Source organism: Microcaecilia unicolor, chromosome 1 (assembly GCF_901765095.1).
Source record: "Microcaecilia unicolor chromosome 1, aMicUni1.1, whole genome shotgun sequence".
Classification (NCBI taxonomy): Eukaryota; Metazoa; Chordata; class Amphibia; order Gymnophiona; family Siphonopidae; genus Microcaecilia; species Microcaecilia unicolor.
Window position 1 is genome coordinate 332,448,442 of NC_044031.1, and position 26,377 is coordinate 332,474,818.

General features: G+C 41.6%; 1 protein-coding gene across 1 annotated transcript in view; it reads right to left on the minus strand.

The window, feature by feature from the left end:
- The window catches only part of LOC115460245 (cadherin-9-like), a 253,498-nt gene that overhangs the window by 151,709 nt on the left and 75,412 nt on the right, over positions 1 to 26,377 (minus strand). Inside the window, exon 2 of the mRNA XM_030190055.1 lies at positions 1,817 to 2,111. Coding sequence (XP_030045915.1) covers positions 1,817 to 2,111 — 295 coding nt within the window. The remainder of the gene's footprint in view (positions 1 to 1,816; positions 2,112 to 26,377) is intronic.

Consider the following 26,377-nt stretch of genomic DNA (forward strand, 5'->3'; position numbering starts at 1 on the left):
GCTTCCTAATACTTAACAAATACCTATCTGCTTGGCAAAGTAAGATATTTTGGCTATCTTGGCTTTACGTTTGTAGTCCTTGGACAACATTTTCCAAATAGACCAATTTTCAGCAGCTCTGGACTTTGACCAAGATCTCTCAAGCGGTCTACAATTCCTTTTTTGCATCCAGTAGCTCTTCTCTGAACCAAGGGGATAGTTTCTTACTAGGTCTCAATTTTACTTTTTCAGATGCTGTTAGGTCCAGAACCTTTCTACAAGCGGTGTCCCAACATTCCAAGAAATCCAAAGAAGAAGAAGCAGACAGTAATTGATCACATGGAATATGGGACCAGAATTCAGTTGCATTAACTTTACCCCTTGAGACAAAGGTATTCAAACTTATTTACTGACCTACTAGCACTGACAGTTTCTTGCCAATAGAGTCTACTTACTTTGACACACCACAGAGTGGACAGTAGAGTAAGACCAGACACAGATGTTTAGATAAGAAGTCGTCTCTGATGTCACATGCAACAATTTCAAGTTTCGAGAAGAATAATTCAGAAATTGTCTTTAACTTGAAGAATGATTTATATATTATTGTGATAACACCTCCCAGTTTTTTTATTCCTGATCAGAAGAAATCCATAATGTTCTTCTTCAATCCAGTCCCTTATTATTCCCGCCTTGTTAACAACTAATCTAACATTTATACGTATAGCCAATTGGTATTGGCAAGTGTGGAACAGGATGTTTGGTAATACTTGTACTTACCTAGTGTTAGTACGTTGAATCAAACTGGTTTTATGGTTGTGTGACATTGGGGTCAAACTTTGATTCTTTTTCAGTAAACATTATTGGAAAAAAAAAAGACTAGGCATGATTTCTGCCTCTTTTGCTGGTATTTTGTAAAGATACATAGATATCTATCTGTCTTTATAAAACAATAAAACACTGTAGCATTTAAGTAGATACCTACTTGTCCTCTTAAACCAGGTGCTCTGTTATAAAATTGCCCTCCATATATATGGATAGGACACTTATACATCTACCCCCGGTTTCTATGAATGGTACTTTGAGTTGTGTGTGCAAATTTGGGTGCACGCCCAAATTTGTGCAAGCAACTTAGGGAGTCTTTTACTAAACGTTAGCTCAAGTTTTAATTAAGAAGCCAATTAGCACTGATTGGTATCCTAAAAAGCAATTATTAGCATTAATTGATTTTAAATGAAATGTATGCATACAAATTTAGGCACAGGATCTGTGCCTAAATTTTACACGTAAGTCCAAAATGGGAGCATGGAAAGGGGAGGATCATGGGTGGATCACGGGCATTCCAAGAATTTACACACAATTTCTAGAATAAGGGGGAAGAGCACCTAATTTAGGGGGTCTTTTACTAAGGTGCACTAGCATTTTTAGCTCATGCTAAAAATCAGCTGGAGCTAAATGTCCATTATATTCCTATGGGTATCTCAGTGTTTAGTGCCACCTGATTTTTAGTGTGAGCTAAAAACACTAGTGTACCTCAGTAAAAGACTCGCTTAGGCACAACAATTGCACCCTGTTTCAACTGCCGCAAATGACAGCACCTAATGTTAGACACAATTACTGGCCATAAGCGTTCATTCTATAAACCATTTTAAGTACGTCTTATAGAATACCACTATGCCATTTTTGGCACTGATTTTTTAGTTGCCATATATTGAATCTAGGACTTAGCAGCGATCACTAAATATATGTGTGCTTTGGTCTGCAAAAGTTTATAACATGACTTAATTATCATACATTTAGTAAGCCTTATAACTTTTATAAAAGGATAAGTTATACCTACCAACTTCTGACATTTCAGGGACACTCGCTGTATAAATATCCTTTGTAAATTTTGGTTCATTATCATTGATGTCGTGGATTTTAATGATGAACTCAGATTCAGGCTCTACTGCTCTGCCAGTCCGTTTGTCTATTGCCTTGGCACGCAGTACATACAGGGACTTTTCTTCTCTGTCCAATTTTTTTGCCGCATGAATATCTCCAGTATTTTCATCTATAACGAAAAGACTGCCAGCCCCATCTCCTGATAGTATGTACTTTAAATTTCCATCTCCTTTATCTTGGTCAGTGTGTAGCTTCAAGGAAGCAAGAGAAAAGAATGCCATAAATAAATGCAGTGCTATTATGTACCAAATCATTTGTCAAAACAAGTTAGTATGAACTGTAACTGTAATTGGGGTTAGCAGTGGTTATTTTCCTTCTTGCTGTAGAAAAATAATGACAAATTTCACATATAGGCACTCACAAAATAAATAAATTCATAAGGATATTAGGGGAAAGCTTAAAGCTTAAAGATAAGATGACAGCATTTAAAGTTAACTAACTGATAACAGAAATAGTACAGTAATTCTTGCAATATTAAATTTAAAAAATTCAAAGACGAGTTTCTCTTAATGATGAGAGAGGTCATAGTCCTTAATTAGTCCACATGAGATAAAAGAAGTATGGACTTATCAAACAGAACTGGTCTATTTTTAAATTAAAGAACTAGAATTCTAAAAATCAGTATCGTTTTAACAATTACTGATTGGACTGTTTCTCTAGAAACACAGGGGCCCTTTTACCAAGCTATGGAGAAAAAGGGCCCTGCGCTGGTGGCGGGGGCTGCTTTTCCCTTGTGTCAAGGCCCTTTTACCGTACCAGGTAAAAAAAGCCCCAGCACACATAGCCATGTGGAAAGAGAACTCTTATCGCATGACCATGAGACGAGGATCCCTTACTTCCACCCACTGAGGTGGCAATAAGGGCTCCTGTGCTAACCCGGCAGTAACTGGGCAGCACGTGACGATGCCTGATTACCACCGGATTACCGCCACGCAAGTCATTTCTGAGGGGTTTCTTTTTCACCCGGAAAAGGCGCATGCTTAGGGTTGGACTACCACTGGCGGCCACGTTGGCTGGCGGCAGGCCCTAAAGAGTGAGCGGTAAGCCTGCGTTGAGCTTACTGCCACTCTGTAAAAGGGCCTCATAATTTTGTAAAACTTTTTAAAACAGGTAGGACCAAATTCAGTAAATGTGCCCAAAATCATGCGCCATTAAGATCCGTGCGAAGTGTCAATTCTATAAAGTTGATTAGCATTAAGCAACCTTTATAGAATATCACTTAACATGGATTCTCACGTCGAACTTGGCGTGATGACTTATTCCTGATGAAACCTGGTGTAAATACTTGCAGTTGGGTTTGTAAATCCAAATGTTCTACAACACCGTGCCTAACTTCTGGGAATGTACATGCCCTTCCATGCCCCTTCCATGGTTGTGCCCTCTTTTGAATGCATGCTATGAAATTTATCTGTGAATGTTATAGAATAGGTCATAGGGCAGATGCATGTTTAACTTCTAATTACTGCCAATTATGTGCCAATCAACACCAATAATTTGTTCTTAGCATCTAATTGACTAGTTTACAGGTACATCTGAGATCTACACCAAGACCAGTATAGGGCTCTAGCTCATTTCCCACCTGGACAGTTCCCACCTACTAATTCCCATCTGGACAATTCCCACCTAGAACAATTACCACTGAACCAATTCCCACCACACCAGGAAGGACAATTCCCACCCATAACCCAAAAAATACAAAACAAAAAACAAAACACACTAGGACAAATATCCTTCCTGTTCCCCTTCCAGATCGTTTTTTTTTTTTTTTGGGGGGGGGGGGGCAATGTCTCCCAAATACCTCTCCAAAGATTACTTTTTACACATCTCTTTCCTGTTGCAGACATACAGTTCGTATGGTGGGGCAATACCCCCCCCCCCCCACACACACACACACAAACTATACCCTTACCAACCTAAGCCCACAAGACACAGGAACAAATATATTTTAAATGCTCCCAGGTTTCTTCCTAATTCATGTTTAGCGTGGGAGATAAATGTCATAAATAAGTAAATAGAAACTCTGAAGACTGAGCACAACACATGATAGGTATCCTTATAATCAGTCCCTCAAAATGATAACCAATTACTACTCTTATTATACTTCCTCTGTGTACATCCGTATGCTGCACTGACAAAACAGGGATGACGGCTGAGTGGCATGCCATCTCTTGTTCTCAATCTAACCTCCTTGCTCCATGTCAGTGATGCACCTGATCCTCCATCAGCATTTAAAAAAAAATAAAAATACACAATACAAAAATGAAACAAGAATGAAACAAATTTTAAAAAAAAGGATAGGGAGGATGGGAAATGACTAGGGTGGGTGGGGGTCCTGGGTAAGAATTGTTTTCCTTAGGTGGAAATTGTCCAGGGAGGAATTGAACAGGGTGGGAATTGTCCCGGGGAGATTTGGTGGGTGGGACTGTCTGGGTGGCTTCTCGCCTGATACCCTATATAGAATCTGGGGGGTAGTGCTTAAAATCAGCATTTCCAGCACACAGCACATTAAGCACCTGCTAAGGGCTGTTTACACTAGTTTTTATTTTAGGTGGTACAACTTAGAAGGTGATATATATTTGTGTAGATCCAACTCACAATAAAGTTTAATTTTGCCCCAAATGCAGGTGCTACGATGGTGAAATATGATGGGCTGGTTTAGGGGTCTTTTTACTAAGGTGCACTAACAGATTTAGCATGTGCTAAATACTAAAAAGTCCATAGGAATAAAATGGGTTTATTAGCATGTAGGAATAGATTCTATATATGGCGCCTTAAAAATTAGCACTGAAAAAAATGCAGCTAAGCGTATTTTGTAAATTTCATATAAAGTTAGGCGCAGTTTATAGAATATACTTAGCAGCCATTCCTGCAAATAAATCTAGGTGCGATATGTTATTCCAAGTGTAAATACCGGCACCTAATTCAGGCACAGGACTGTTCTATAAATTTTAGGAATGCCCACGACCCAACCATGCTCTTCCCATAGCCATGCACACTTTTCAGATCCACGTGTTAGAATTTATGTGCATCACTTTATTGAAATGCTAGAGAGTTATGCATGTAAATTCTAATTATTGCCAATTAGTGTCAATAATTGCTTCTTAGTCTCCAATTGTGTCGTTACTAAATTAAGTTGTGTGCACAAATTTGTGTGTGTAACTCTAGTTGACATATATAGATTCTGGGGGTTAGTGCACCATAGCAAAAGGAACCCTTAATATGTACCCCCCTTTTACAAAGCCACGCTAGTGGCTGCCAGACGACAATGCCGACACAGCCCATTGACTTTGAATGGGCTGTGTCAGCATTATAGCACTGGCAGCCGCTAGCATGGCTTTGTAAACAGGGGGTGGGGTATATATGAAGGCTGAACATGTATATTCCTGGAACCACTTTTTTTTTTAATTTCTATAGATTTTAATAAATTGTTTCAAACCTACTGGATGGCTTCTGCTATTTTATTTTCTGCTTTTTGTGTTGTAGTTGGCTTCTGCCTCTTTTTTTTGAGTCATATTTATAATGAACCATCAAAAATTATGTTAAAGCTTGGGAGATCTCACATGAAAAGAGGTTTTTGAAGTACCAAAGGTCACATGTGCTATTTGTTGGTCCTTTGAACCTATCACAACCTATAAAGACCATAAGGATGATTTACAACTTGTACGGTAAGTGAATAAAGAACTAATTTTATCCTTTCAACAAATGTCTACAAATCAGCTAAAAATTATTTTCTGTACTCTACAATGATATTTTATTTTTGCACAGTTTAGGCAGTAATATCAAGTTAATTGTGTAGCATAATCACAGTATAAGAAGAAATAATTAAAACAAATTCACTCTATGTAGTAAGACAAGTTTTAAAAAGCTGTTTGAAATGTCTTACAGTCAATGACAAGTGGCAAAGTTATAACATATTTATTCATATGCTTAGTATGACAAATCACTTAGGAGCCCTATTGCAAAGCTGCGGTAAGCACACAAAAAATATCTTACCATGGGGCATACTGAGGCATCCTTTGGTAATTTTGGTATGTGTGCACTACCTTTTTGCTAAAAAATACAATTTATTTTTTGGTGCAGGGGGCAGAGAGTAGTTTCTCCGGTATTTAAAACCATTTAACCAGCCAGGAACAGCTCCTATCCAGTGATATTCAGTGGGAGATAAGCAGCTATCTGCCACTCAGTATTGCAAGTTATCATGTAGTGGATGGTCAGTATCGTGTGATATAATTAGCTATCTGCAAATATTCAGTGCTTCGCTGGCTAAGTATGGCAACCAAATTCAGGTTGCCAAAATATCAGGAATACCTTTGGCTGGTTTAAACTTAACCACCCAGCACTGAATAGCAGCTTGGCCAGTTAAATTTCAGCTGGCCAAAGACACTCAGATATTACATAGTAAATGACGGCAGATAAAGACCTGTATGGTCCATCCAGTCTGCCCAACAAGATAAACTCATTTACATGGTATGTGACACTTTATATGTATACCCGAGTTTGATTTGTCCTTACCTTTCTCAGGGCACAGACCGTAGAAGTCTGCCCAGCACTGTTCTTGTACTAAGTTCTGGAGCTAACATCAAAACCCCTTAAAATTTACACTCCAGCCCATTCCTATCTATTCAGTCACATTCAGGGCATAGGCCGTAGAAGTCTGCCCAGCACTGGTTTTATTATTCAATTACCGGCGTCGCCACCCAATCTCTACTAAGATTCCGTGGAACCATTCCTTCTAAACAGGATTCTTTGTGTTTATCCAACGCATGTTTGAATTCCATTACCATTTTCATCTCCACCACCTCCCGCGGGAGGGCATTCCACATATCCGCCACCCTCTCCATGAAAAAATACTTCCTGACATTAGTCCTGAGTCTGCCCCCTTCAACCTCATGTCCTCTAGTTCTACCGCTTTCCCGTCTCCGAAAAAGGTTCATTTGTGGATTAATACCTTTCAAATATTTGAACGTCTGTATCATGTCACCCCTATTTCTCCTTTCCTCTAAGGTATACATGTTCAATGCTGGTCATCGGAAATGGCCCGACACTGAATATCTGGGTTGACCACGCGAGGTAGCTGGGCTCCCTTCTGTGGACTGAATATCAGGCCCATAGTGTCTATGCAAGTCAGTTAATGCATCAGCATTCTACATGCTAACCAATTATCACATGTTTAGCGTGTGAGTCCCTACCACCTACAAAACAGTGTCAATAGGGGCTCACACATTAATGGCCATGTGCTAATGGGAAAATCAGCGCATAGCCATTAATGGAAGAATCTGAAAATTGGCCATTTTACCCTTGCAGCAAAAATGGTCTTAGCATGTGGGAAAGACCCACATAAGGATGTTCTAAGGTCACATTTTGCCACAGCTTTGTAAAAAGGACCCTTAAGGCTCTTTTCTTAAAGGACGTTAAGCCCTAAAGGGGGGGGGATTCTATATTTGGCGCCTAAAAAGTCCATGCAGTAAACATTTCTAAGCATATTCTATAAGCGATGCCTAGATTTAGGCGCAGTATATAGAATACACTTAGTTGATATCTCTGCACTTAAAACTACATGTGCCCATTTATACCAATGGAAATGTGGTGTAAATTCCAGCATTTAGATTTACATGGACTGCACCATCTTATATAACAGCGTGCATAAATTTTGGAATGCCCGTGCGTGCTTTAGAATTTAGGCACAGTTCATTACAGAATCCACTTAGCGACTTATACACATAAATTCTAATTATTGCCAATTAATGTTCAGTATGTCTCAAGTGCTGTTCTATACACTGAATGGCTTGTGAAGCCAATTAAGTTACATGCATTTTTATAGAATACACGTGGATTTCAGTGCAGATCTGTACTTGTGCTAGCTAGAATCTGGAAAAAAGTGCCTAGTACCTGAAAAACATATATATATATATATATATATATATATATATATATATATATATATATCTTAGACAAGGCATGTCATGGAAAGTGTTAACCGCTAGCACATTCGCAGTGGACTTCACTTAAAAACTCCAAGGTACACATCTCACCATTGCTCACCATTTAGCTTTCTAAAAGCCACCAAAACCCCACTGCCCCCAATTGTACACCATTACAATAGCCCTGATGAGTGAAGGGGACACCTATGTGTGAGTACAGTGGGTTTCTGGTGAGTTTTGGAGGACTCACAGCTTCCACCACAAGTGTACAGGTAGGGGAAGGTATGGGCCTGAGTCCACCTGTCTACAGAGCACTGCATCCATCAGTAGACTACTCCAGGGACCTTCATGTTCCTCTAATAGACCTTGCTATAACATCTGAAGCTGGTAAGTACTATTTTTATTAACATTTTTTGGGGGTGGAGAGGGTCAGTGACCACTGGGGTTGTAAGGGGTCATCCCTGATTACCTCCAGTGGTCATTTAGGGCACTTTTTGTGCCTTATTCATTCTAAAAACAGGTCTAGACCAAAGTGCTGAAGTTTCAGGCCTACACATTTTCATTTTGTTCCACTATGGCTGTAAAACATCCAGGTGTTAGGAATGCCCTAATCCCACCCTCAAAATGCTCCGAAATGCCAGCTTGTGATTTGGATGAACTGCGGGTAAACTGCATAAATACGCGTCTGCAAAATACTGATTTGGACATTTTTGTGATAAAAAAAAGTCCAAATGCTGCTTTGTGCCACTTTTTAGACATTTTTCTCTTTCAAAAATGATCCCCATAGCGCCTGCACATAAAATTCAGAAAGAGAGCACATTATATGCCAGAGGTTTTCAACCCAGTCCTTGGGGAACATGTAGCTAGTTGGAGTTTTCAGGATATCCCCTTTGATTTTAATAGATGTATTCTGAAAAGCCCAACTGGCTGGGTGTGCTCTGAGGACTGGGTTGAAAACTCCTGCTATGCTAATACATTCTAATTCTATATATAGAACCCAACATTGCATGCACAAATTTGGCCAAATGCCCACATTGTGTAGGAAATTCAATTGCTTATGAGCCAATTAGCACCAATAATTTGGTGCTAACAGTCAAATACTGGTGTTAATTAGCAATAATTGGAATTTATGCAGGCATCTTTATAGTTGCTATTCTATAAAGATGTGTGTGTAAATTATTCCGTGTGGATCTGAAAAGAGTTGTGGCCATGGGGGGGGGGGGGGGGGGGGGGGGGGGGCATGGGTGGGTCAGCGACATTTCTAGGATTTGCTCGCAGTGTTATAGAATTCAGGGGATCCACACTTTATCTAGGAATGAAATTTATACCAGGGTTCAGTTGGTGTAAATCCTTGTGCTCGAAAATGGGTATGGATACTGGCACTAAGTGCTATTCTATAAACAGTACCCGACTTGGAGCACCATTTATAGAATAATGCTTAGCGCACATTTTTTATGCCCAAATTTGGGTGTCATTTACAAAACTGAGTTCATAGTGTGCATTTTAATGATATTTTTTCCAAATGAAAAAAACAAACAAACATGAAAACAGACATTTCTGAGTGCCCATCCTTAATAAATATTAGTGTTACGTGGATAACATAAAATTATTACATAAAATATTGATATCAACTTCTATTAATCAATAAATTATCAAGTATAGCATCACCACCAACTCCTGATCTATATATTATACACTTACTGAAATAACTTAGCGCCCTTACTAAGGTACGCTAGTGTTTTTAGCCCATGCTAACGCTAGAGACATCCATAGTAATGTATGGGTGTCTCTAGCATTAGCTTGGGCTAATTCGTTAGCGTGCCTACAGCGCAGCTTAGTAAACAGGGCCCAAAGTTTTGATCACCTTTGTAAAAGACTTTAAATCTCTCTCTGCTCTAATTTGAGGGGAGAGCATATTCCATATTTGTGGTCCTGCAATGGAATAAGCTCAATTTCTTGTAACTGTTCTTCTCACGTCAGACAGCAGAATCAATAAACATATTTTCAGAAAAAAAAATTGCATATCACACTATCTGCAAACCTCCAGTAAATCTGTTTAGGAATACAATATCTTTGATGGATGATATCTTTTTAATCCAATAAAGTGTCTGAAAGGATGCTCAAGTCTTAAGGCCTTGATCCTGATGAACAATCTTTCATTTGTACAGCCAAAGCAGCAAATGCAACTGAATTCATAATTTCTGGAGTTCAAGAACACAACTGCTACGTGCTTCTGCATTAACAACACGTTGGTCCTAGATGTTAACCTCAAGTTAGTGCTTGGCCAAAATGTGAAAATACTGGGAATGCCCCTGTGACATCTGCGGCTGTGCCTCACACTCCACTCACTTTCTTCCCTCGGGGACACCAGGGTCAGGCTCAGTGAGTTGCTTTTTTGATTCCTCTCCAGTTTCCACCTGTTTGACCTTCTCCAATTTCCAGCCTACCTGACCTTCTCCAGTCTCTAGCCTGCCAGTCCCATTCCAGTCTGTTTCTCCAGTCTCCAGGCCTGTCTGACCTTCTCCAATCTCTAGCTTGCCAGTCCCACTCCAGTCTGTCTCTCCAGTCTCCAGCCCTGCCTGACTTTCTCCATTCTCCAGGCTGTCAGTCCTGTTCCAGCCCACCTCTCCAGTCTTCAGCCTGCATGACCTCCTCCTGCCTGATGTATCTCCAGCCTATCTGATTGTGTTCCAGTCCACTTATTATGATTCCAGCTTGTCTGATTGTGTCTTGATCTTATCCTGCCCTGACCTCTGGTACTGTTTAGACTTTCTAGATCTACTGGTATCCCTAGACACCTGCCACCAGTCAGAGCCTATCTAGCCTCAGCTGCGGCCAAGGGCTTACCTCTTCCCTGGCCTGTGACAGCCCTTTCTTAATGCAGCGCTAGTTTTGGACTTGTTGCACATTATAATCCCGTGTTATAGTGTGTTAAACCCAAACTTAATGCACTTTAGTAAAAGGGTTCTTAAATAAACAATAATCCGCTTTTTCTACAGAGTGGACAGACAGTTAGGAAATGTATAATATGGTCATTATGTAGTCAGTTTTATAGGTTAAGCCTCAGTTTGAAAGGATATATCATATAAAAGAAGAAGATTACTGAAATTCAAAGAGCTCAGTTTTACTCTGGGTTTTACTACTACAACTTATCATCTCATTAGCATTACTATACGGATGCAGCACTGTACACAAAAAAATATATGATACAGTGTGGGGCATTTTCGAAAGAAACTTCTAAGTTGGAATCTGGACGTCTTTGTAAAACGTCCAAATTCAGAGGTGGGGAGGTCATTTTCTAAAAAAGATGGACATCCATCTTTGTGTTTGAAAATACCATGGACATCCTTGGATTTGGACGTCTTTGATTTTCAGCCATTTTCGAAACCAAAAATGTCCAAGCCTAAAACATCCAAATTGAAGCCATTTGGACGTGGGAGGAGCCAGCATTTTTAGTACACTGGTCCCCCTGACCTGCCAGGACAGTAATCGGGCACCCTAGGAGGCACTGCAATGGACTTCATAAAATGCTCCCAGGTACACAGCTACCTTACCTAGTGTGTTGAGTCCCCCAATCCCCCCATCCCCCCAAACCCACTACCCCAACTGTACACCACTACCATAGCCCTTATGGGTGAAGGGGGCACATACAGGGGGGTACAGAGGGTTTCTGGTGGGTTTTGGAGGGCTCGCTGTTTCCTCCACAAATGTAACAGGTAGGGGGGATATGGGCCTGGGTCCACTTACTACTAAACTATTCCAGAGACCTGCGTGTGCTGTCATGGACCTGAGTATGACATCTGAGGCTGGCATAGAAGCTGGCAAGTAATATTTTTAATCATGTTTTTTGAGGGTGGGAGGAGGTTAGTGACCACTGGGAGAGTAACGGGAGGTCATCCCCGATTTCCTCCAATGGTCATCTGGTCATTTTGGGCACCTTTTTGTGCCTTATTCTTAATAAAAACAGGTCTGAGTGGAAACGTCCAAGTTTTAGTCCTGGGCGTCTTTGCTTTGTTCCATTATGGCTCAAAGACATCCAATCTTAGGAATGCCCAAGTCCCGCCTCAAACATGCCTCCGATATGCCCCTTTGAGATTTGGACGTCCTGCGACGGACTTCTGAGAAAGACGTCCAAAATCAGGTTTCGATTATACCGATTTGGACGTCCCTGTGAGATGGACATCCAAGTGCCGATTTATGTCACTTTTTGGACGACCATCTCTTTCGAAAATGAGCCTGAGTCCCTATTTGACAGAGCTTACAATCTACTCAAGACAGATAAGACAAAAAAGAAGATTAGGGAGTTATTTATTGTGGGAATGATTAAAACAGATGCGGAACTGAACATGTGAATAAGGGTTAAGAGTTAAAAGCAGCCTCAAAAAGGCAAGCTTTTAGCCTAGATTTGAATACGACCACAGACAGAACCTGACATATTGACTTAGGAAATCAAGATAAAAGGAATGGAGTCTAAAGTTGGCAGTGGAAGAAAAGTGTACAAATCAGAGAGACTTATCTGATGAACAGAGTTCTGGGGAGGGCCATAGGGAGAGAGTGGAAAGATACTGAGGGAATACAGAATTAATGCATGCATAAGTCAGTAGGAGGAGTTTGAACTATATATAGAAATAGATATGGAGCTAACGAAGTGACTTGAAGAGAGAGGTTATGCCAGTGGATCAAAACTGCTTGAAAAGTTGTACAGCATTATTTTGAACAGATTGGAGGGGAGAGAGATGGTTTAGTGGAAGACCTGTGAGAAGCAAATTGCTCTAATCTAAGCATGAGGTAATGAGAGTGTAGATAAGCATTGTGATAGAGTGTTCAGAAAGGAAGGAACAAATTTTGGTGATGTTTTAGACAAAGAAACAGCACATTTTATCAGTCTGTTGGACATGTGCAGAGAAAGAGAGGAATCAGTGATGACCCCTAGGCTATGAGACAGGGAGGATGAGAGTGATATCCACAGAAATAAAAAATGGGGGAACAGGAGAGGTGGGTTTAGGTGAAAGATAAGACATTCATTTTTTGGGCATGTTCAGTTTCAGATGGTGGGGAGACATCCTGGCAGTAATGTCAGACAAGAAGGCTTAGACCTAGGCCTGGATCCCTGCTGAAATTTTTGGTGTGGAAAGGTAGTTCTGGGAGTCATCAGCATAAAGATGATACTAAAACCATGGGAGGAGATCAGAGCACCAAGGTAAAAAGTATTGAGATTGAAAGAGAGAGAGATAGAGAGAGAGAGAGGTCCAAAGACAGAGCCCTAAGATACACCGACTGATAGTGGAATAGCAGTGGAGGAGGAGAATATATACAAGTGTGATGGGAGGAAAAAAAAAAGAAGAAAACCAAGGCAGAAAAGAGCACTAAAATCCATATGAGGACAGTGAATTGAGGAGAAGGTGGTGATCAACACTGCTAGATAGATTGATAAGGATGAGGATTGAATAATGGCCATTAGATCTGGCCAGGAACAGGTCATTGGAGACTTTAGCAAGGGCTGTTTCAGTTGAATATAGAAGTGAAGAGCACATTCAAGTAGCTTGGAAAAGAAAGGGAGGAGGGAGATGGAGCAATAGTTGGAAGGGCATGTAGGGTCTAGTGACATTTTTTTGAGCAGTGGGGCATGTTTGAGGGTATAAAGAACAGTTGCAGTGGAAAGTGGAAGACTAAGGATATGATAGATAGAATGGATGACAGTAGGAGAGATGGTGCTGAGTAGATGGGTGGGAATAGGATCAAATGAACAGGTAGTGATTTATCACATTGCTAAACATAATAATATAGCATCCTGCTAGTGTCATGGCTACTGAATGAAAAATTACATCAGAGGTGACTTATCACATGCAGTGAGTATTCTTTTAAAATATTCTATCACTTCAATTTTGTTTGTAATATTCAGACATCAATAGAAGAGAAAAGATACTTTGTTTTATTGTGATTTTATAATTTTATTACACATACTTCTCTAGAATGGGTATAATCTTGTTCTGCATAAAAATAAACTAGTGTAACATTTCTAATATCAAATAGTTAATCAAATACTAAAAAGCTGTTTTACTTTTTAGAACCTGAAATAAAAATTTCACTAAGACTATTAAGCCATCAAAAGCCAAACAGTTCACCACATCATTTCACAAGTCTTCAATTGTAAAGCTTCAGATAAGTACTTGTTCTGAATTAATATTTTTATAATTATTGCTTTATAACTGTATTTTTAGAAAATTATTATTAAGCATGAATCTTTAGAAGATGTTCTGTTTCTCTTTACAGGAACCAACTTAAATAATGCATGAAAGTAATCTCAGCAACCTATTCATACAGGTATATGTTAGATTATTCCTAACTTTGGGGGTCTTTTACTAAGCCACAGTAGAGTTTTAAGCTTGCGGTAGAAATCAGCTGGCGATAAACACCAAGACGCCAATTATATTCCTATGGGCATCTTGGCACTTACCACCAGCTGATTTCTACCGCAAGCTAAAAATGCTACCACGGCTTAGTGAAAGACCCCTTTGTTTTTTTGTTATATGCTCTAAAGTTCCTTGGTTTCCTTAAATGGCTTCTAGTATGAACACTATCCCCCTGATATTTAAAACCATTTAATCAGCCAGGAACTGCATCTGTCCAGTTAAATGGCACTAATCCGCCTATCTGCTGATATTCAGACGTCTTCCACTGAATATTGTCAGTTAGCACTTAGCGGATAGCCGGTTATATTGTGCGTTATAACCAGCTTTCTGCCAATTGTCAGCACATTTCTGACTAAGGACCCCTTTTACCAAGCTGCGGCAAAAAGGGATCTGCGCTGGCGTCGGTGCATATTTTTCACATGCTCCGAGGCCCCATTTTACTGCAGTGGGTAAAAGGGAAGTCTCTCCTTCCTGCAACAAATGGCTGTGTGGCAAGTAAAGCACTTACTGCGTGGTCATTTCAGGGGGAGCCTTAGCGGCACCCATTGATGTGGCAGTATAGGCTCCTGCGCTAACCTGGCAGTAACCGGGCAGTGCGTGGCACTACCTGATTACCGCCAGGTACACTCCAGCGCTACAAAACTAAATATATCTTTCTAGCACCGGATATGACGGCGCGCTAGGGGTGGGTAGTACCACTGGGCTGCTATGGTAGCCCAGCAGTACTTCCTGCTTAGCGAGTAGTAAACCCACATTGGGCTTACTGCTGCTTAGTAAAAGGGTCCCTAAGTTTGGAAGCCAAATTAGGCCACCAAAATAGGTCTATCTTTGGCTGATTTAAACTTAACCGGCCAGTGCTGAATATTGTCTTCTCAGGTTAAGTTTGAACTGGCCAAAAAGAAACCAGATATTCAAAGCCAGTCACCAGAAACAGCCTGACACTGAATAACTCAACCAGTAGTTAACAACTTTGAATAACTTTGGTGCCCATTTTCAAAAGAGAAAAACATCCAAAAAGTATCATAAAGCAGCATTTGGACTAAATTCTTCTGAAAACGTCCAAATCGGTATTTTTGAAACCTATTTTGCAGACATTTATTTGTGCAATTTGTTTGCAGTGCATCCAAATCACAAGAGGGGCATGTTGGGGATATTTTGGGGGGTGGGATTAGGGTGGGCTTAGGGCATTCCTATCACTTAGACATTTTGTAGCCATAATAGAGCAAAACAAAAACATCTAGAGATAAAACTTAAATGTTTTGATCTACACTTGTTTTTAGAACAAATAAGGCATAAAAAGGTGCCCTAAATGACCAGATGACCACTGGAGGCAATCAGGGAAAACCTCCTTCTTCCTTACTCCCACAGTGGTCACTGATCCCCCTCCCACCCCCCCACCCCAAAAATAAAAATAATACTTACCAACCTCTATGACAGTTTCAGATGTTATAGCCAGTTCTATTAGAGCAGCAAGCAGGTTCCTGGAGTAGTCTAGTGGTTGGTGCAGTGCACTGTGGAGAGGAGGACTCAGGCCCATATTAAAATCTACCAATTACATCTGGTGGAAAGTGTGAGTCCTCCAAAACCTACTATACCCACATACAAGTGGCCTCTTCAGTCATAAGGGCTATTGTAGTGGTGTACAGTTGGGTACAGCATGTTTTTGGTGGACTCAACATATAATATAAGGGGTTAACAGTAAAATGTGTGCCTAGGAGTTTTTATATGATGTCCACTGCAGTGCCCCCCTAGGGTGTCTCATTACTCTCCTGGGATGTGTGTTTAGGAATGGGACTTGATATACTGCCTGTCTGGGGTTTTTGCAACTACATTCTACTACTACTACTACTATTTAACATTTATATAGCGCTACAAAGCTTACGCAGTGCTGCACAAACAGAAGAAAGACAGTCCCTGCTCAAAGAATTTACAATCTAATAGACAAAAAATAAAGCAAGCAAATCAATTAATGTGTACAGGAAGAGAAGAGGAGGGTAGGTAGAAGCGAGAGGTTACAAGTGGTTACGAGTCAAAAGCAATGTTAAAGAGGTGGGCTTTCAATCTAGATTTAAAGATGGTCAAGGATGGGGCAAGACGTAGGGGCTCAGGAAGTTTATTCCAGGTGTAGGGTGCAGCGAGACAGAAGGAGCGAAGTCTGGAGTTGGCAGTAGTGGAGAAGGGAACAGATAAAAAGGATTTATCCATGGATCGGAGTGCACGGGAAGGGGAGTAAGGAAAGACGAGTGTGGAGAGATACTGGGGAGCAGCAGAGTGAATACATTTATAGGTTAGTAGAAGAAGTTTGAACAGGATACGAAAACAGATAGGGAGCCAGTGAAGCGACTTGAGGAGAGGGGTAGTATGAGTAAAGCGACCCTGGCGGAAGACGAGACAGGCAGCAGAGTTTTGAACCGACTGGAGAGGGTAGAGGTGACTAACTGGGAGGCCAGCAAGAAGCAGATTGCAGTAGTCTAAACAAGAGGTGACAAGGGTGTGGATGAGGGTTCTGGTAGAGTGTTCAGAGAGAAAGGGTGGATTTTACGGATGTTGTAAAGAAAGAAACGACAGGTCTTAGCGATCTGCTGGATATGAGTAGAGAAGGAGAGAGAGGAGTCAAAGATGACCCCAAGGTTACGAGCTGAAGAGACAGGGAAAATGAGAGAGCCATCAACAGAAATAGAAAATGAGGGGAGCGGGCAGGTGGGTTTGGGGGAAAAATGAGAAGCACGGTTTTGGTCATGTTTAATTTCAGGTGGCATTGAGACATCCAGAAAGTAATGTCAGACAAACACGCTGATACTTTAGTTTGGATGCAAGGTGAGATATCAGGGGTAGATAGGTAGATTTGGGAGTCATCAACATAGATATGGTAGAAAAAGCCATGGGATGAGATTAATGAACCGAGGGAAGAAGTGTAGATAGAAAAGAGGAGGGGACCAAGAACAGAACCCTGCGGTACGCCGACAGGCAGAGGGATAGAAGTAGAAGAGTATCCACCAGAGTGAACACTGAAGGTGCGGAGGGAGAGGTAGGAAGAGAACCAGGAAAGGACAGAGCCCTGGAATCCAAGTGAGGACAGGGTATCGAGGAGTATGCTGTGATCGACAGTGTCAAAAGCGGCGGAAAGATCAAGAAGAATGAGGATGGAATAGAGACCTCTGGATTTAGCCAGTAGTAGGTCATTGGAGACTTTAGTGAGCGCAGTTTCGGTTGAGTGGAGAGGGCGAAAACCAGATTGTAGTGGGTCGAGAATAGCTTGTGAGGAGAGAAAATCAAGGCAGTGGTGGTGAACAGCACGCTCAAGTAATTTGGAGAGAAAAGGGAAGAGGGAGATGGGTCAGTAATTTGAGGGACTAGTAGGATCGAGTGAAGGCTTCTTAAGGTTTACATTTATTTATTTATTAGGATTTATTTACCGCCTTTTTGAAGGAGTTCACTCAAGGCGGTGTACAGTAAGAATAGATCAAACATGAGCAATAGGCAATTACAGCAGTAAAAATATTCGAAAATAATACAAAGTATGGCATGGTATACTAGCAATGTCAACACAATACGTAATAGAACATTATAATTGGTAGTGAAGGGTAAGGCAAAGTTGTAATATAAAGATGGGTAAGAAAGTAGGAAGAATTAGAAAGTAAGGTGACTGATTTGAAAAAAGTTGCACATGGAGAAGTGGAAGCTTGGCTCTTCTCCCAAGCCTTTAATACATAGGGTGACTGACTGTACACTCATTCTGCACTTGGACTAGCTTGCTACACGCACTGTAACTTAGATCAGTTCCTTATGTCTTGCTTAACTATACAACGAGAGTACCTTGATTTAAAACTAACTATCAAATTATCCCAACTGACTCTGCACCACACATTTTCTTTCTATTATATATCTGCTCTTGGTCCCTCAGCTATATCGTATGCCGTATTGAAGAAAATCTTTAGCATCATATCTTTGAGGGGCATAATCGAATGGGGCCGGCCATCTATAAGGGCGGCCATCTCTAATGACGACCCCGTAAAGCAGCATACCTGACCGTATTATCGAAACAAGATGGCTGGCCATCTTTCATTTCAGTAATACGGTCGGGGCCGGCCAAATCTCAACATTTGGGCTGGCCTTAGAGATCGCCGGCGTTAGAGATGGCTGCCATTGGTTTTTGCCTATAATGGAAACTAATGGCGGCCATCTCAAACCCGGCCAAATCCAAGCCATTTGGTCATGGGAGCAGCCAGCATTTATAGTGCACTGGTCCCCCTCACATGCCAGGAAACCAACCGGGCACCCTAGGGGTCACTGCAGTGGACTTCACAAATTGATCCCAGGGGCATAGCTCCCTTACCTTGTGTGCTGAGCCCCCCAAACACCCCCAACACCCACTCCCCACAACTGTACACCACTACCATAGACCTTAGGGATGAAGGGGGGCACCTAGATGTGGGTACAGTGGGTTTCGGGTGGGTTTTGGGGGGCTCACATTTACCACCTCAAGTGTAACAGGTAGGGGGGATGGGCCTGGGTCCGCCTGCCTGAAGTGCACTGCAGTACCCACTAAAACTGCTCCAGGGACCTGCATAGTGCCATGATGGAGCTGGGTATGACATTTGAGGCTGGTATAGAGGCTAGCAAAAAACTGTTTTTACATTTTTTTGTGGGTGGGAGGGGGGTTGGTGACCACTGGGGGAGTAAGGGGAGGTGATCCCCGATTCCCTCCGGTGGTCATCTGGTCAGTTTGGGCACCTTTTTAAGGCTTGGTCATGAACAAAAAAGGACCAAGTAAAGTCGGCCAAATGTTAATCAGAGCCGGCCTTCTTTTTTTCATTATCGGCCGAAGCCGGCCATCTCTTAACCACGCCCCCATCCCACCTTTGGTACACTGCTGACACGCCCCCTTGAACTTTGGCCGGCCCTGCGACGGAAAGCAGTTGAAGCCGGCCAAAATCAGCTTTTGATTATACCGATTCGGCCGGGCTTAGGAGAAGGCCGGCCATCTCCTGATTTGTGTTAGAAGATGGCCACCCTTCTCTTTCGAAAATAAGCAGGTATGTTAGTTGAATGTTCTAATGCATGCTGTGAGAAGGGAGAGGCTGTCCTACCCTGGTTAGGCCCCTAGAGGGCGCTGTTCCCCTAAAATGTCCAGGGAGAAGGGCTGGGTGAGTTGCTGAAGGGAGCCAGTAAGGGGAGGTATAGCTGGAGGTCGCTAGGACCGGGGAGAGTCCTGGAGGTGGAAACAGGTGCAGCAGGTTATGGGCTGGGTCCTGTTTGGCCATTAAAGACTTAATACCCCAACTGAGTGGGGAGGGGGAGAGGAGAGCTAGCAACTGAAGAAGAGAGCTGGTAGCTGAAGCAGGAGGTCCCCATGTGAAGTACTGGCTGAGCCCTTTGGACTGGTGGTGAACTGTGTGCAAAGCAAGGAAGCTGGCTGGGGTAAGAAGGTCCTAGAGAGCCAGGTATAAGAACTGTGTGTTACAAGGACGGACTGGGTGTCCGGGTTATAAGGAAGGACTGGGGTGTTCCTGTTACAAGGAAGGACTGAGTGTCCAGGTGCTTAAGCTGGAAGAAGTGTGCCCCAGGGGCTGGAATAAAGATGTGTATGAAAATATCCTGTTGGTGACACCTGACTATGTTTGCCTTTTGAGAAGCAGGTCACCCTGAGCAGAAAGGGGTAGTAGACCAATTTGCATAAAATCTGCATATTGAGAACCAGCTCACCCTGAGTGAAAGAGGGACCTGGGATCCTGAGGTGGGCGCTTCATCTTCACAATTCCTATTAGGTGTATCATTAGTATTATGCTAACATTGTATTATATCGCTGGTATTTGAATTCCAATGCTGTTAAATGTGTTCATTTTTTATACTGTTTTTCTGTAGTTCTATTATTAGGTTTCAATTTACCATTTTCAAGTTTACCTCATTTATTGTATTTATGTTTATTCTTGGTTATTTTACTATTGTTATGCTATTAACACAATTATAAGTTTTATGTTAAACTGTATCTCCTATAAACCACCATTGGTGAAATGCTTCATAAAGGCGGTTAAAAAATTCCATACATAAACAAATAAAGTATATCTCTTTGGTCATGACATTGGATGAAAACACCTAAATCCCTGAACCAAGACTCTGTGGAGACTATTTGCTGCTATCCTTTTGGTTACCAAACACAGGAACATTGTGCAAGGGAGGAGTGGCCTAGTGGTTAGGGTGGTGGACTTTGGTCCTGAGGAACTGAGTTCAATTCCCACTTAAGGCACAGGCAGCTCCCTGTGACTCTGGGCAAGTCACTTAACCCTCTATTGCCCCAGATACAAATAAGTACCAGTATACAACATGTAAGCCACATTGAGCCTGCCATGAGTAGGAAAGCACAGGGTACAAATGTAAAAACAAAAATATATATATATATTATATATAGAGACAATGATTACTATACAGAGAAACTTTGTATGAAGGACAGAACAATAGACTCAGTTCTGGAACTCTGTTTCTTTTTTTTTTTTTTAATTTGTTCTTTGGACTATTATTGCTTTGTATTTGATCTTACAGTAATCCAGTGTTGCTGTTCTATGTGGCAAATGTTTCAGGGCTTGTTCCCTAGGCTCAGGGTAAATATGATGATACAACAGACTGTGACTAACATCTCCCGTATATCCTCTCAAATTGAATTGGCATGTTTAGGACAAATAGCTGATCCCCAATGGGATCAAATGAGGAAATCTGATGGTCATGAAAGCATATATGAGATAGGATTCCACTTACCATGAGGAGTATCAAGGGTTAAGGATGTAAACCAGGGTTTCCAAAGTCCAGTCCTGGAGTACCCCTTGCCAGTCAGGTTTTTGCAATATCCACAATGAATATGCATGAACTTGATTTGCATACACTGCCTCTATTTATGCAAATCTCTTTTATGCATATTCATCGTGAATATACTGAAAACCTGACTAGCCAGGGGTACTACAGGACCAGACATGGGAAACACTGATGTAAACAGTAAATAGAAAATAATGCCCTAACCAATTTGTGTATATGGCAACAATATCCTGTACAGATGTCAGGGACAACAACACGGAACAAAGTATGTAATAAACAATCCTATAGGGGACAAAGTTGAAGTCCTATTATAATTTTGCTTAGCTTTGAACTAATGAAATAATGTATAGGTAATCAGTATCTGCTTCCTGTTATTGCTTGCTTACCTCACAGAACAATAGCTGAACTAGCTGGGAGAATACCATGAGCTTCTTCCTAAAAGCTTTTGCCTATAGAAAGACACCAATTGTGTAATGTGTCTTATTTCTCTTGGCCTCTCTCAGTGACAGAAGACAAAGAGCTGAGCAAGTGTTCGAAGCAAACACCAGGGGGCAGATATTCAGACTGTGGGAGGCAGCCTGGCTAATTCCCATGGTTGGTGGTGAAGCTGGATATTCAATGCCACACAATTTCTAGGGATTGGTATTGGATATCTGTTTTATATTTGGCTGGTTTAAATTTAACCAGCCAAGCCAATATTCAGTGCTGGCCAGTTAAGTTTATAGTGGCCAAAGGTAGGTCTGCTATTTGTGCAGCCCAATTTGGCCACCAAACCTAGCCAGCGATGCACTGAATATTCATGGCTAGCTGGTTATATCACGTGATATAACTGGTTGACTTCTATGTGCTGGCCATGAATATTCAGTGGAAGGTAGCCAGCTATCCCCTGCTGAATATTCGTGGATAGACGGTCAAGTGTTATTTAACCAGCCAGTAGTCATTCCTGGCAGGTTAAATAGTGCTGAATATTGAGAGGCAGGCATCCAAGAACTCCCATACCTGCATAGGGTCCCCTACTGCAGCCCAGCATTTGCACTTCTCTGCATTCAGGTGCTTAACTATGTGCTCAAGGCACTTCAAGAACTTACAGTCACATAAGTGATGACCCAAGGTCTGTGGCCACCCACTTTCTAACATCAGCCTCCCTAAGGAACGTCCTCAAGAGAATGGGATAACATTGTGGCTGGGATGGAATGTATGGTGGTTCACTTCTTGGCAGGGGATAAGGTGGGACGTTCCTTAGGCTTGGCATCAAGAGATGGCTTGGCATTAACTGCAAACGAACAGAGATACAAGGAAGAACACTCCTCTGCACTGAATCAAGAGTACCAAAAACAGCAAAGGAGGTGAACAGAAACTGGACAAAATCAAGGTGTGGTGTAAAACATTTATTAGTTGGCCAATTGTTTCAGCCACTAGGCCTTCATCAGGAGTCTGAACCAAACCAAACTGGTAGTAGAAAGTGCTGCTCAATGTGGTAAAATGAAATCCACTAGAGCAAACTACACTTCATACTGAAAATAAGCATTGTTTGGGAGTTAATTGTACACAAGTTGTGCGGCAAATTCAAGTAATCAAAACTTGTACATCTACTGGACACATCTAGATCTGGATGCATCCAGTAGCTGTGCCAGTTTTGATCACGTGAGTTTGCCACAGAGTTTGTGTGCAATTAACTTCCAGTGTTTATTTTCAGTATGAAGTGTAGTTTGCTCTAGTGCATTTTATTTTACCACATTGAGCAGCACTTTCTACTACCAGTTTGGTTTGGTTCAGACTCCTGATGAAGGCCTAGTGGTTGAAACACAACTCATGTTGAGTCACAATTAGCCAACCAATAAATGTTATATGTCACATTGATTTTGTCTAATTTGTTGCCTTCGCTATTTTTGGTACTCTTGCATCAACCACTTCTGGCACAACCTGCTGTCTGACACACCCCTAAACCCCAGATCTACACCCTGCCCCCTTGCAACCTCGACACCACCAGCACTAGACCCAGCATGAAACTTACCCTTACTCCCTTTCCCCTCTTGACTTTTCCTGCAGAACCAACTCTAGCACCACCAGCTTTTCACAGTACTCTGAACAACCCTAAGCACTGTCCCCCTACCGTAACATAGCAACCCCCTCCCCCACATCACAAAACACAGGACTGCCTTGCACACAGTACTGTTACCAACTCACTGACTGAAGACTCCCATCCCACAGCACGGACTCTGCTGACAGAGCATTACTATTCTTTAAGCCACTTCCAGGCCTAGCACTGGACTGCCAGGACGCCAGCTGCTGCATCTCACCCGCTTCTGATGCACCACAAACCACAGCCAGGCCAGGCTGCTATGAAGCCATCCAAGCAAATGATGCTGGGACCAGCCCAGTACCATAAGCACAGCTCAACAGCCAAGCCAAAGACATGCCAACAAGTAGAGTAACACCATAAACCACAGCCAGGCAATGTTGCTAAGAAGCCACAGCAAAACAAAGGCTGCCAGGAGCAGAGTTAGACTGACACAAACCCCACTGAACTAAAGAACTGGGCAAACAAAATTCCCAAAACCCTGGTACAAAAAACAGGAGAAAATGAACCAGCTGGACTGCTACCAACCAGGTAAAAGCACAAGGAATAAAACATCGCCATCTAAAATGTCAGCCTTTGAATCCCCCTACAAACTTACCACATCACCTCATCAACAACTTTTCTCTGCCCTCGTCCTCCTAAAACAAATTCCCTTCCTGTCAAACTAAAAATATTATTCTGCCCTCTAACAACAACCTCAAAAACCCTTCCCTACCAACTCCATTTTCCTTCCCAACCCCTTTCATCTCATCAATTTGTCACCATCTAACCTCCCCCTTTTCTTTCCCCTGCCCTCAATTATTTTCCAATCCACCAACTCTGTCCCTCTCCCAGCCCCCACCCCCTCCTCACACATAGAAGATCTCTCTTCCCCCTCTGCTAACACAAGAGGGGAGGCTCCTCCAATTTTATCTGCCCTTCATATTACATGGAGCGCCTCTTTACCTCCATACTGTTTTTCTATATCAACAATGTTTTGGTAATCCAGCATGGTAAGGGGCATGTTATTTGGTATTTACTTTTAATAATGGAGTTATCTTTTTGATTCACTTGGAGCTAGGGCAAGTATTTCAAGGAATATAGAAATGAAGCACTGTGGAGAATGATATGTGCACATGAATTTTTGATTTCTTGTTTGTTACACATGCTGACTTCATGACCACTCAAGTTTGGCGCAATCCCCCCATCTTTTTGTTCAGCAAGTGCCTTTGTATGTCCAAGCAAGTATAATCAGTCTTATGCTGAGAGAAATGAAGTAGCTAATGGAATGGATTACACAGCTTGGAGCAGATAGGCCTGAAATGCTTCATTATACATTTATTATCACCCAATTTGCTGCTTATCTGAGCTCCTGCACAGTTTCTCCTCTAGCTTTGAGAAGTGATTTTTTTTTGTAATTTTTTTAAAGTTGATGTTCTTTCCAAATAGCCACTCACCATAGCCTCCTTTACAATCTCATACTGGGTGAATCAAAACCTAAATTGTTGACTTTCTTTTTAAGGTAATAATACTAATTGAAGGAGACAGATTTTTTTTTAAATAAAATCCATGTTTCATCCCAGTAGAATGTCAAAATGGTGTTATCTGTGCACAACACCATAGACAAAGATGGATCAAAACAAAAATCTAGAATGGTTACTAGTATTCAGTATGCTCTGAGCATGTAAAGTCTGAAATAATTTGCATCAGTTGCCATTCTCCCAACTAATTACTAAGGACTTGCAATTCTAGTAGTAGATATTTCATGGTAGTTAGCAAATATAAATTACAGCCTACAAACCTATATTCTGACATTTAGCTGCATGAGGCTTACTAAATGTTCCACCCAATTTCAAACAACTAAATTTTCCACCTGTCATTTTTATTACCTTTAATTGCAAACTAGTTTGGAAAGAATCATGTGCAAAAGTTTTTCTATTTTTTTTCTTTCATGTGTATTATTACTAAGACATGCATCCCCTGTAGTAATCCATTAAAAAAAATTCTAGTATTGGAAAAGGAAGGGAGAATTAATGTTGATTTAAGAGCAAAATATAGCTGCAAAAGTAGGATAGATGGGAAGTGGGTGACAGATAATAGAGAGGATTAATACTAGGAACAGTTTAGATAAGGTAAAATGGATGGTAGCATATAATCATCCTGCAACTAGCCAAGGGAACAAAGAAGACACATTTAAGAATAGCAGCTTACAATTGAACTCAGTAGCAGATCAAATTACCTAGTTTAAAGATATCTTTTGGGAGTTTCACATTTCTTTATGTATGGGATAAGGAAGCTAAGTAAAATGAATACATAGGAATTTATGAGGAAACTGATGTGGATGAAAAGCGTATCTATGGCCAATGGGGATTAGGGCTGCTTAGACCACATTTGGAATTTAGGTCCCAGTCTGTAATGGAAGAATAAATGATTAAACTCACCGGATACCATAAAAGTTTGAAGATTCAATTTATCTGAACTCCAGATTTGGAAATAAAGCAATTGTTGCAAAAAGGTACTTGCTGAACTCAGGGGATGAAATTTTACATTTTATGATTAGAAAAAATATCCCATGTTTTTTTTTTATTGGAAATGTTACACAATGTCTATTTCAGCTATTTAGGCTGGATATAATCAGAACAGAAGAGCACATTATTAGATATGTGTGTAGTGGCCCATGGGCTTATGTTAAGGTAAGGAAGGAGCAGGATTGGTTTAACCATTGTACCAGGTGAGGCTCTGGCCCAGGGCACTGGTGATTAAGGGCATCAAAATACCCAGCCTCTGACCTCACCTAGTGTACAGGTTAAGCCTTTTCTCCCCCCTTTCCCTCCAGCCCAATCTTTCCCTTTCTCTATTCCCCCCCCCCCCCCCCCGCCCCTTTCAGGTCCAGCACTGCTCCTTCACCTCTCTCACACCCCCACAGTCCTGTAAAGTTTATGTCAGTTGCTAGCAGCAGCATGACTTGCTGCCTTCGGCCAGCCCCTAGGTCTTCCCTCTGCATCCTGCCTCAATAAATTGCATATTAGAAGCAGAACACAGCAGAGAGGAGACCCGGAGGCTGGCCAATAGCAGCCTGCCATGCTGCTGCTGCTTCTGCCATTGACCAACATAAACTTTGAAGGACCACGGAGAAATGAGAGAGATGAAGGAGCAGTGCTGGACTTGAAGGGACGGGGAGAGAGGAGGGGGGAAGATAGACTAGACCGGGGAAGAAGGAGAAATGTTGGCTCAAGAAAGGGAGAGATGGTGAACCT